The sequence below is a fragment of the Caloenas nicobarica genome, chromosome 5 (assembly GCF_036013445.1).
Source record: "Caloenas nicobarica isolate bCalNic1 chromosome 5, bCalNic1.hap1, whole genome shotgun sequence".
Taxonomy (NCBI): domain Eukaryota; kingdom Metazoa; phylum Chordata; class Aves; order Columbiformes; family Columbidae; genus Caloenas; species Caloenas nicobarica.
Window position 1 is genome coordinate 56,521,761 of NC_088249.1, and position 12,549 is coordinate 56,534,309.

Below are 12,549 nucleotides of genomic sequence, written 5' to 3' on the forward strand. Positions count from 1 at the left end.
AGAAAATAAAACAAATAAGCAGAATCCATGCTTGAACTGAACAGATGGACTGTAATCAGCCTTGCCTTTTCCCCTTATTTCACAGTCCATTGTAAGTATTAATTAAGTTCCTGTGAGGTAGTTAAATATTTATTTAGCTAGATTCTCAAAAGCATGAAGCATCCACAAATTCCTGTCCAAGTCAATAGGAACTACCTAAAACCGCGTTACATTGGAAGTGGACAGTACGTCAACTGGAGACCTTGCAGCTCTTCGCTGCTTCTAATCGCTACATGCATCTTGCTTTACTTATGTTAAAAGAGCATGCCATCGGCTATTAGGGATAGAGACATGACCCTGTGAAGAGCCATCTGGGTGTAACTCTATGCACTGTAGGCAAAATGTTAGTCCCGCTGAGGCTGTGGTAGGGTTACTCTTGGCTTCAGCGAGACAAGTTTACTTACTGGGAGTAGTCACTGGGACAACTCCAACTGCAGAAAAAAAGCAATAGACACAGGCATAAGACATTGCTATAACTAAAATTTTTAGAAAGGCGAAATTCAATTGCATTATATGGCTATATCTTTTTTACTTTTCTAGCTAGCATCAGTTTCTTCACAGATCTTTTTAGATTATATAAGCCAATATAAAACCTTTCTCTTGTTAAAAAGAAAAAAGAATAATGAGGCCATCAAACTGCCATCTGTCTTTCCCTTGGGGCAAAAGTTAATTTTGTGGTTATTTTAATGATGAAGCAACATTATGATCTTTCAGTGCAAAATATTAAAACTCACAGTTAAGAACAGACACATTCCATTCTGATCCATGGAGCTGCTGTCAAGTGTGAAGTGAACAATGCACTGGGAACAAGGCTCATTAATAGCCTATTAATTCACTCCCTAAAATAATCATTTCTTTTGCCATTAGCAAAAATTTCTCTTTTCCCTTGACAATTCAGCTAGTTTTTGAAAATGGTATGCCTTTAAAGAATTGTTCTCTGTTTTATAAAAGCTCTATTGCTTTTACATTGCAACCTTTGAACAACAACAAGCATTAATTATGCTCTTGGGTAGAGGGCGGCTTCATCTCTACGTTAATTTTGAAACTTTTGACATTTTAATGTACAGCCTGGCATAAACTACATCTGTGTCATTATAAATGGAATTCTCATTGTCTCATAATTAATTTTGGTCTGATGATCCTTATAATATAATGGCAGCAGCATCACCACCCCAAAATGCCTTCTACCACAAATTTCATAGCTATGGTAGTGAAAGGTAAGAAGAAAGAACATGCAAAGTACCTTCAAAGAACAAAAAATAAACATATTGTTCAGTTCCAATATTTCTTTGATCACTGTTGCATTTTAAAAGGTCCAGTGTAAACATGCAGCACTAATACAGAAGAATTCTGAGAAGCAAATACTTACCTTGAAACACTGGGATTAGGATTTGTTAGGATTGTTTTGGCAAAGTCTCAAGGCTGTTGACATTAAGTGTCACAGATAAAGAAAGCTAAAACTAGGAATCACCAATTCTCTTTGCTATAAGAGAAATAACACGCTGCAAATGGTTGCAGAGTAATGAAAGACTGCTATTAAGTGGAGCAATCCCCCTGGCAGCTCATTATGCTAGGAGGTTAAACAAATGTACTACTCCAATTCAGTTGTTTAACTCACCACACACAGCAGCACTGATAGCACAGTCTACACATGCTTCCTATTTGTATTTTCTAATTTCACAATAGAATCCAAAGGATTTCCTTTCCATTTTTACGAGAAAAAGAATCCAAATATTTCTTAACATTTTGTCTGAATAAACTGGAACTGGCTTAAAGCGGAAGGAGGAAGAGATTGTATGGAGCAAGCAGCATCATGTTTTATTTATCCTTTTTTCCAGGTCAAAGGAAAAGGTTTTGTGAAATTAACATTCTGAGAAATGTATCTAATTGCATCAAGCATGAAGGCATTTGTGCTGCAAGTGGCTTAATTCTTTAAAGTCAAAAGAGACTCCGATACTTTCTGAATTTGCAGGACCCTAAATTCCAGGCTGTTCTTATTATTTCCTTCACTTCTAATTCCCCTAAAATTAATAGTAATTAGGGAAAACAAACAAACAAAACAGTAAAAATAAACTCACCCCAGTTGCAAGCTCAGATTTGAAGTCTTAGGATAGAATATTAAATTATTACTTTTAGGCACTAAGTAATCACAATATGCTCAGTGCAATATTAACAAAAAAACCGCTGTACTGTGCCCCACAATCCCTCTCCCACAAATTTCACATGGTTTTAAAGGAAGAAAAAAAAATTGTTAAGCACTTGCCACTGAGATGGAGGAGCTGTCATTAATAAAGCTTGGGACAAATGTGTTGAGGCAAAATATCAAAGAATGTCACCTACAGCAGACAAACTAACTGTGCCCAGGTCAGTCAGGTTTTTAGTTCTACTGCCCAGGACCCAACCTAAGAGCTGGACAAGACACGTAAACCTCTCTGCCAGGTCCCTGCTCCTAACTAGAGAAAGGGGGGCACTTCTGGAGTCTGAGAAGGAGAGATGTCCAGCTGCCCCTGGGACAGTGCCAATGTCTGTTGCAGCAGTATCTGAGGCTCAAACTACAAATTTGTACTATAGATGCACAGTGACATTTTTTCAAATGCTAGGTACCCCTTGCTCATCACAGCCACAAGTGATAATTAGGTGCATGTAAGCAAAAAACAGGGATTGTATGCCCTTTATTACTCCTGAAAACACAATTAGGCCAAAAAATATCTTATTATTTTTGCCTCTGCTCCAGAATAGATGACCTCTCCAATCCTGTGTATAAATTAATAACTCAATATCACACTATGTAAAAGCAACAGGAGGACCATATCATTGCAGAAGATGGGTAACTCTTTCCAGAAAACTGTTAATCTAATTCAGTACATATTCTTCACACTGCATCTTAGCAATTCAATAACTTGTACAGAATCTGGTTGCTAGAGCTTGGCACAATTCCCCAGAACAAAAGTGTGGGTATCACAAAAGTTATTCTGAGACTTGTCCTCTGTCTTACAGGCATTTTTACTGGAGACATTGGGTATTTGACAGGCATGGAGATGGAACAACTCCACAATCCAAAACAGAGGTTCCAGCTATGTAAGTGCAGTATACTGACAGGTGAGTGTGAAGAGAAAATTATATCCATTTTGCACATAGAAAGAAAACTTCCATTTCTAGTGTTGCATTCTTAAAATGTTCTCATCAAGTCCGAAGTTATGCTAAGTGCAGTACTTATGTCAAACAATCAACGATCTAAGTATAGAAACATTTATTCTGCACAAAAAATTCAATTCACAGAGAAAGAATAGTTAGAGGAATACACAGGAAGATAGAAAGGTTGACAAAATATCGCCATTCATGTTCCAAAACCAGTGAAACAAATGAAAACAAGCACTATAAACCAAAGTTACATAGTTAGAGGCTATACTGTACACATGCATACAGAGCAGGTGGGCACAGACAGGAATTACTCAGAACTTTGAGACAGCAGTAGCCTTGATGCCAGTGTTTCTGATTGGCATCAGCTAGAAAACCCTGCTTTATACAACTGGAAAGCCAAAATTCTGTCTGCTCAGTGAAGCCAGATTTAATTTTTGTCCTGATAGGTGGTGAAATGTAACACACAAGGACATTTTACAAATGCATGAAGTGTTTCATCCTTGCTTCTCTACTTCTTATCAATAAGCAGCTCTAAATGTGAGGGACAGAAAACAGCACTCAGCAGAATAACTAAAACAGGCATACTTTGAACTCAAAGGCACTCACATGACATACGAATGCCTCACACCGTGGTGTAACGGCTGCACTAGCACTTGTCTGGGATGATCTGAATAACGTACTTGTGGTTTCCCCATTTATGAATAATGTTCTGATCCCAGACTATTAACAGCATCTGCTCTATACTGCTTCACATATAAATATGATCCCATATGTAGACAATTCATCTGGCTAGCAGTAAATAAGATCAAATGCGTACCATAAACATGTTCCAAAATTAATGCACAGATGTTTAATTATATGAGCAATCAAGCCTTGACTCCCTCTGAAACAAAGGAAACCACTGGACTAATGGAAGCTTTTATATTTTGACAGATCTTGGCAAACATCTCTAAAGAGTTAATTCTGAGTTTTGCTACATCCTGGTTCACACTGTTTTCTCTTTAATGGAAGAACCTCAGCAGCCAGAGAATTACCTACTCCACTAGGAACGCTGTGCACAATGAAGGCTGTCAGAGTTCAGCAGAACTGCAACACAAGGCCAAGAAGTCCAATACCAATTATTCTCCAAAAGGCAGAACACAGTTCTTCTCCAGGTAGCAGAAGCTTTCTCTAGCCATCTTCTCTACCATATTTTCCAAGTGCGGTATCTTAGACTTCTCCATATTCACTTTTTCCATGTCCTCCAAGAACTTGAGAGAGGTGAAAAGTTCTGAATACAGGCCATATGAAAGCAAATGGACGAACACCAATACAGAAATTTTTGTCTGGAGATGAGTGTGAAAATATTTAATCAAGTGAAACAGAAATGAGAATGAATAGCCCCATACCCTTGTTCTTAAATAGGAACTGATCTCCCATGTAAACCTACATTTAATCTATTTGTCAGCAACAGCAGTCAAACACCTTTCAACAGCATTAATGAAGAATATATTTCAAGGGTTTGATTACTGTGCTGTTTTACTTTGTTATTTCTAATTAGACATTGCCAGAGCTGTCAGTACATTATGGCTTCATCCCAAACAACTCATTACAAGAGATAAATACAAGCAAAGATGGGTACTGTAGCTGTTGATTGTCCTAATTTCTTGTGAAGGTACCACATAACTAGTAAAAAACCAGACATATCTGTGCTTTCTGCACAAGAGCATACACTTTTCAGCACCATTACAAAAATTTCCTTTTTTTTTGTTCTAGGAGTATCCTCCTCTTGCCACCTTCTCAACTTGTACAGCAATGAGTCAGCCATTCCTTTTTTTTCCCACCTTCTTTTCCAATCAGACTCCACTAGTTTCTGTCTTGCACATTTACTTCCATTGTCTTCCCTCCTTCTGACTTTTCTTGTCTAAGCTCTTGGGAGCAACCTTCTTTTACAGGTCCAGAAGACAAAGGACAACTTCTTCAACATGCATGTAGAAAAAGCCTCTGAAAACTAGTTGGATAACATCACCATTCATTTTCACAAATAACTTTGAGGGTGTGACTGCATTAAAAGAAAAATATGTGCTCAGGTTCATGGTCTTGCTCAGGCCTTAAATACATACCTTCAATTTTTACAGTCATATCCTAGAGTAAATGTAGCCCTACTCTAGAAAATTTGAAGAGCTTTCCTCTGTCATCAGAGGTTAAGGCAGATCTGCTTCCACATGTGAAAGTTCGGAGCCAAAGAGCATCTTCTTATAATGTTGTAATACCATCAGCCTCATCCAGAAATTCCATCACATCTATAGCATTAAGTTAGCAATTGCAGATTTCTTTGTGGCTTCTGAATCTGATTTGCATACTGCTTCCAGACTCTCAGTAATAATTACCTTTCCATGTCTTTATAATTCCCAAAAGGATCTCCAACTCTCTGAACGGGTATTGCATCATAAATTTGTTGGATCAACAAAGCTACATATTAAAGAAGGATAAAATAACTTCCTTTCTGGGGCTAGTATGGAAAGACAAGTTCAATAATATTCCACAAACATATTCCAATAAAAAAAAAAAACCTGTGAAAGACTTCTACATGGTACACTACATGAGTCATGTATAGAAGTTTTAATGTTTTAAACAAACTGTATGGAGAGGTAAAAAGCAGCTTCTCTGCCTCAAAGGCACAGGTGATATCCAGAGGCAGCAAGGATCTACTGGTAAAGATGAGCCCTCCTGGTTTTGTTTATGTTGCCTCTTCCACAGTTATGGTCTCTAAGTAGGTGGAAGGATCAAAGCACGGCTCTGTAATGTGCTGAAATATTCTAGCAATACAGAAATCTATTATTTTTATGCTTATACACAAACAAGGAGTATAACAGAACTATGTCCCTTTCAGATACCACATCTTCAGTAATAATTAGTGTTGTTAGTTACAGGGCAACTATTTTGAAGGATGTTTCTCAGGCATGATTTCATCAGAATTGCCTTTTTTTTTTTTTGCCTTTTTTTTTGCCTTTTTTTTTTTCTTTTCTTTTTTTTTTCCCCCCCCAATTAACTGCTGCTAGCATAGTAGTTAGCAAGTCCTGATAGTTAAACCCCTAGAGATAGGGACTGGACAGAATTTACTCAGTGAAGAAATAAGTTTTCTTTTTATTTACCAGTTCATGCTTAACAATCATGCCAGCCAGATCTAAACACTACCAGCTTATGGAACCGTTGCTGATCTTGATTACAGAGTAGTGTGTAGGCATCTTACTGGGAGATGCACACTAGGTTAGGCTATGACTGTCTTCCAAGATTTACAAGCTGTTTTGTCAACTTTTACTGTATTTTATTTTTTTCAAACTGATTTCAAATTCCAATGCTATATTATATTCCATATTATCAAATAATGGTTTTGCCTTAAAATATATATTTTTTTTAAAAAGTTCTTTATACCTTTCTCAGTGGATGGAAAGCTGATTGTTGCAATGTGCTCTCAGGGGAGCGACTGCTCACACTGGCTTCTTCATCCTGTGACTGTGGCAGAGAGGGACTGTCACTTTTGTCAAGAGGAATTACAGGCTTCTGGGCATCAAGTTCAGTGGAACTCTCACAGATCTAGAAATCACAATTGAGAATTTGTGTTTTAAAAATTTCAGAAAGAAAAATGGTAACAAATTTACATCAACTCACAGTATATACAATATGACAAGACTGCAAAGACTTTAAAACAACGAAGATGTTCAAAATAACCCTAAGTAGAGAGATAAATGAATAAAGATTTATTTCAAACATTAATGAATTAAAAAAAAAAAAAAAAGCTGCTGAAATATACAGCTATTCCAAAAGCCTGCAGTCTGCCCCTACAGGTAAGCCACTTTGACAACTACTCAGGGTGGGAACTCCACAGAATTTACACCATGGCAAGACACAGCCACCTTTCTGCTGCAATCCCCACTGTTTCAAATGTGTTTGAAAGCCACCTTATTGTGCACCTTATCTGCCTTGTAGCTTGGGTGCTCACCACTAAGCGCTGTCCCTTTTTCAAAAGGAGGACTCTTACCAACAGAGGAAAACTAGAGAAATTAGCCCTGCTTACAGAACTGTAACAGAACAACATGTATGAATACTCATGAAAATCTTAAAGGACATGGTGCAGTAGCAAGAGCAGTTACTAGTAGAATGGGAAATAACTCTCAGATCGAAAAAAGGTGTTCTTCACCCTCTTTTCACGAGTCATTCAGAATCAAAAGGGAATCTTTTTCAAGGACTCGGGGCATAAAGTTTCCAATAAAAAAGGAGTTGAAATGGAGAGTGAGACTACTGCAGTCCTCCAGTTACCTATTCACAAAGGAGAAATGATGATGCTTTTATTCTCTGACCTGCTGCTCACCTTGTCTATTTAGATAATCTGATATTTGGGATCCAGGTTGTTTATGCAGCACTTCACAGAAAATTTTGGCCCAATTTGCATGAGGCATGAAACCTCTGCTGAATATAAACATAGACAACAGAAAGTCCAACCAAATACATGAAATCTCAAAGGTGTCTCCCATTTCTCAGCTTACCTTGACTAAACACAATAGGAAAGAAATTTTAGAGAACTTACTTGCGCCTCATCTTGGCTTTGTTGCTGAACAGGGGCTGGCTGCCTCACTATGTAGTTGATTTGACCAACTATGGTCTGTTGAACATGCTGAGGTGGCTTGGCTTGGTTCAGCTGCAAGCTGGACTGTCCTTGGGCCTGCAGAAGCAGCTCCAGATCCTTTTTCATCTCCTCCAGTTCAAACTGGTGGTGCATTATGTCCAGGCTCTGCTGAATTACTTGTTTATGGGTGTTCTCATTCTGACCTAACGGTGGTGATGCCGGTGGCAGCTGCTGCTGCTGTGGTGGCTGCTGCAAGTGGCCAGATTTTATCTTTTGGAGATGACCAAGTTGCACTTGCACAGTTGATGTCTGCAAAGCAGCCTGTGTGCGGAATGGCTGTGGATGGCTCGTGTGAACTTGTTGGGCTTCATGTGATACAACGGCATAACCCAGGGGCGCGGTCTGCTGCAGCTGCTGGGATGGTAAGTGCTTTCCCACCCTCCCGGACACATTCTCTGGCTCTGACCGTGGCTGCCGTTCCACCCCAGACTGTGCTAGCTTCATAGATTGGGGGACATCCCTTTGCTCTCTGTCATGTTGCTGCACGCTGCACTGCAGAGAAAAGTGCTGCTGATGCAGTTCAGGAGGTTGTCGGAAATTTTGATGGCGGTTTATGTCTTGGTAAGAAGGCTGAGCTTTGTTTGGGTGAGGGATGCTGAGGCAGTGTGAGCAACACACAGGTGCGGGACACTGAACTGCAGGTGGAAACTGAAGTGGCTGGATATTCACAGGCTCCAGCTGTGATGTTGGTGAACGCTGCCCGTGATACAAGGAGGTCTGTAATCCTTGCACATTTCCACAGAGTAGCACATCTGAGTGAGAAATGTGTCCACCTTCCATAGTGAAACAGCCTGGAAAAGCAGCAAATTTAGTCCCTCTTATGATCTTGACAAATTTACATAATAAAAACTGCGAACAACAGCCATTTCCTTGTCCTAATTTCAAATATAAAATATATTCAAATATTCTATTCAGTCCTTCAACATACCTTCATGACAATTTTTTCAAGATTTTAAAATCACACCAAACTCCCACTGATATCAGGGGAACTCATGGTTGAATTACCAGCAAATGCTTTGAAAATTTGTCCTCAACTTATTTTAACTGATGGATATGGCTTATTCTTCCATTTTTTACTGAAGTATGAGCATATCTTCTCCTTCACAAGCACAAGTACAGAAGACTGCTTCCAGGGTGAAAGTGACAAAAATAAGAGATTGATGTTATGTAGATGAGAATCATAAAAGCTAGAAATAGAAGTGACCTATGACTGATCTTGTCCATGCTTTTAGTCAAAAGATTATTCCCTGTAATACTTTTGATAGTGTTTTACTCCATCTAGTTTTAGATATCATAAAATGGGAAGAGAACCAATCTTTTAGAGCATTGATCAGCCCACCAAACTGAATTTACTGTAAAAACCTACTGCAGTTGGGAAAGTTATAGCTGGTGGGAAACAAAGTCACAGTGTGCACATTCATTATATAAATAACACTGTAATTATTACAGAGTTGATGCCTTAAAGCCATCTTCGTGCCCATTAATTGTGTCTCAAGCACTGCTTTGGTCCCTCAGCCACTAAGGTACTAAAGGACCTGAGGAGCATTGGCATGACTGAGCCCAGCTGCCCATGGATAAGGCAGAGGCAACAGCACGAGGCCCACTGCAGGTATTCCATTTCACCCAGGGTACTCCTTACAGAACTGCCAGAGTTAGTGTGGTACAGAGCTATTACTTGCTGGGACAGAACTGAATTTCAAATATATTGGGCAAATTCAAGGTTTTTTGATAGCCAGTGACACTAGATTTTAAGTAATTTCAGTTGAAAGTTATTTGTTCAGTCCTGCACAGTGTTTCTACAAAATTAGTAGTGTGCTCTTACATTGTGATTTTGTAAGACCATCAAAGATTATATTTATAGAGTGTATTTCTAGGTAATGTTTATAAGGTGATATTTGTATATAACAATGTCATTTAACAGGTGAATTGACACAATGGGAGGGAAAAACAGTAAAGTTCAGCCACACCAGTTTTTCTTCAGAATGTGAAAAGAGGTACAAAATTGGAAGTCAAAACAAAAAAAAAGAGAGCATTTCAGGGAAAGTACTGTATTGTCTACATCTGTCTTGTCTAGCTTTGGGCACTTGCCTAATAACAACACTTTTTTCTTACCCAAATTAGACAGTTGTTTAGTCCAGTAGGAGGGATCCCAAGTAAATCTGATCTTCAGAGGAGGGCCTATGTCCGTGTTACAGTTTGTCTCTAACAAGCGCTGGATCTGAAATACAATCTGGTGACAAATCAAAGGATGATGATTATATTAACAATTAATGAAAAATGTTTTATTTGAGAAATATTGAATCCTCAAAACAGTTCTTACATTTACCGCACAATTTCAATTTACTGACAAAATAAGTATTGCTCTTACCAGTTCTTTACTGAAGAGAAACGGGATGCTGTTTTTACTGCACACTGCCCAACTGATGAAGTTCTGCACATGTTCTACCTGTCTGCCTAAAACCACAACACCTTGCAGTTGTTGCTCCAATTTCTGCTTCCTTTCACTTGTGATTTTCTGTTAATAATGCAAATCGGTAGAAGACAGGTGTCATTCTTCAGACACACATAATGCATACAATCATTGGCACTACATTATGCACTATTTGTGGGGAGAGTGTTATTCAGAATCTCTCTAAAACACCAATCATAAAAAGAAAACAAATCCCATTCAGCAGATATGTCTGAACTCAGGAAGGACAATGACTTCTCCAGGAGCAAACAACCTACATCATTCTGGCCTCAGTTTAATAGAATAATGTAACCCAAGAAAGCTGTAGAAGTTGGATCAAATTTGCACCTGGACCACTTCCATGTCTCTCACAGTACACAACAGAAGAGACTCAAGAAAGAATATATAGAGAGGGGAAGCATGCTACATTTCCTCAGAATGGTCTTCCAGTCTCCAGCAATTCATGATTTAGGGACCACAAAGGCAGAATCTTCATTATCACCCCTCAGTGTATTTTTCTATGAATTTGTCTAATTACTTTTGAACCCATGCACAATATCTTGCAGCAAGGAGTTCCACGCTTATTCACCATTTATGTGAAGAACTATCTGCCCTCCCAATTTCATTTGATGCCCCCTATGTGCACTTTGACAGAACACTGTGCATATACTTCAAGGGTGCACACAGTTCAGTTGTGGTTAGAGACAACACAAACACTGAAATGTTGTCAAAACACATTAGCCTAATGTTTTATATCAATGAAATGAGAACATACATTTCTCTTTTTTGTAAAGCTACTTAGCTGAGTAGCCATATTTGAGTCAAACATGTAAGTTCAAAGGTAGCCAGCAAGTGCTGAGTGCCTTGTCTTTCCAATACCTGCTGAAATTACCCAAGAATAACCGAGAACTGCAAATTCGGGTCAGATCCAATAACAATTTTTTGTACTAAGCACATTTCAAAATAAAGTCACATATACTTCAAATGGATATCCAAAAACTGAAGAGTTAAAACTGCGCACTCTGTTACAGAAAGTAGACCATACGATCATTCTCAAAACAGGATATTAAATGTGCTGCTAGCAGTCTTCTACAAATCAAACATTAAGACCAGAAGCTGGTTTGGTATGCAAGTTCTCAAAAGGTGCACACATATTCTCTGTAACTGAATTAGAAAGCGTGGTTAACTCATGATAAGCAAACACTTTGCCACTTCATCCTGAAGCTTTGTCAACCATTGATTCCATAAAATTCTTCAGCAAATAAAAAAATATATATTTGAAAATACAAGCAAAGGGATGATAACTCTCACAGTCTATATTCTTTCCATTGGAACTGGGATTAAATTTAATTTAGTTTAATTTCCCAAGGTATCAAATAAACTAGCTTTACTTACTTCAAGTTGTTCAAGAAGGATATTTGTTCGTTTATTGATTTCACTCATCAAAACCATCTTGGCCATTTTTATTTGATTTTCAACCTTTTTATACAAATGCTTTACTTCAAGCAGCCTATGGGTAAGAGATACACACCCTGGATGAGCCAACTGGTATGTCATTTATTTAGAGCTTAGTAGTTATTTGTTACAAGAACTAATGCAACTATTGACAGGCAACTCCAATGAAAGTTTTACCATTTGCCATGAATTCTCTCACACTTGTCTTCAAATATAGAATTACAGAATGGTTTGGGTTGGAAGCAACCTTCAAAGGTCATCTAGTCCAACCCCCCCTGCAATGAGCAGGGACATCTTCAACTAGATCAGGTTGCTCAGAGCCCCGTCCAACCTAACTTTGAATGTCTCCAGGGATGGGACATCTACCACCTCTCCAGGCAACCTGTGCCAGTGTTTTACCACCTTCATCATAAAACTTTTCTTCCTTATATCTAGTCCAGGGATGTCAAAGTCCTTTCTACCAGGGCCACATCAGCCTCACGGTTGCCTTCAAAGGGCAAATGTAATTTTAAGACTGTATAAATGTAGGAGTAGTTACATTTAAGAAAATAAAGCATGTGGGAGCAGTTACATTTATTAAACAGTACTGGTCCCAGTACAGACCCCTGAGGGACACCACTCGTCATTGATCTCCATCTGGACATTGAGCCACTGACCACTACCCTCCGGATGTGACATGCTAATGCTGTTTGACTCTCTCAAACATCATGCCAAGAACAGCCTTAAGTTCTTTGTCAACAAACACTCACAAAAGCCATAGCCAAAAAGCTTCACATTAGAGTGTAAATAGTATAAATAG

The 12,549-nt window shown here is 38.5% G+C and overlaps 1 protein-coding gene across 1 annotated transcript in view; it reads right to left on the minus strand.

Annotated features, from left to right (window-relative positions):
* The window catches only part of TRIM66 (tripartite motif containing 66), a 47,840-nt gene that overhangs the window by 13,716 nt on the left and 21,575 nt on the right, over positions 1 to 12,549 (minus strand). Inside the window, exons 6-10 of the mRNA XM_065636436.1 lie at positions 11,691 to 11,805; positions 10,215 to 10,361; positions 9,959 to 10,076; positions 7,748 to 8,637; positions 6,595 to 6,756 (exon numbers count right to left, since the gene is read on the minus strand). Coding sequence (XP_065492508.1) covers positions 6,595 to 6,756; positions 7,748 to 8,637; positions 9,959 to 10,076; positions 10,215 to 10,361; positions 11,691 to 11,805 — 1,432 coding nt within the window. The remainder of the gene's footprint in view (positions 1 to 6,594; positions 6,757 to 7,747; positions 8,638 to 9,958; positions 10,077 to 10,214; positions 10,362 to 11,690; positions 11,806 to 12,549) is intronic.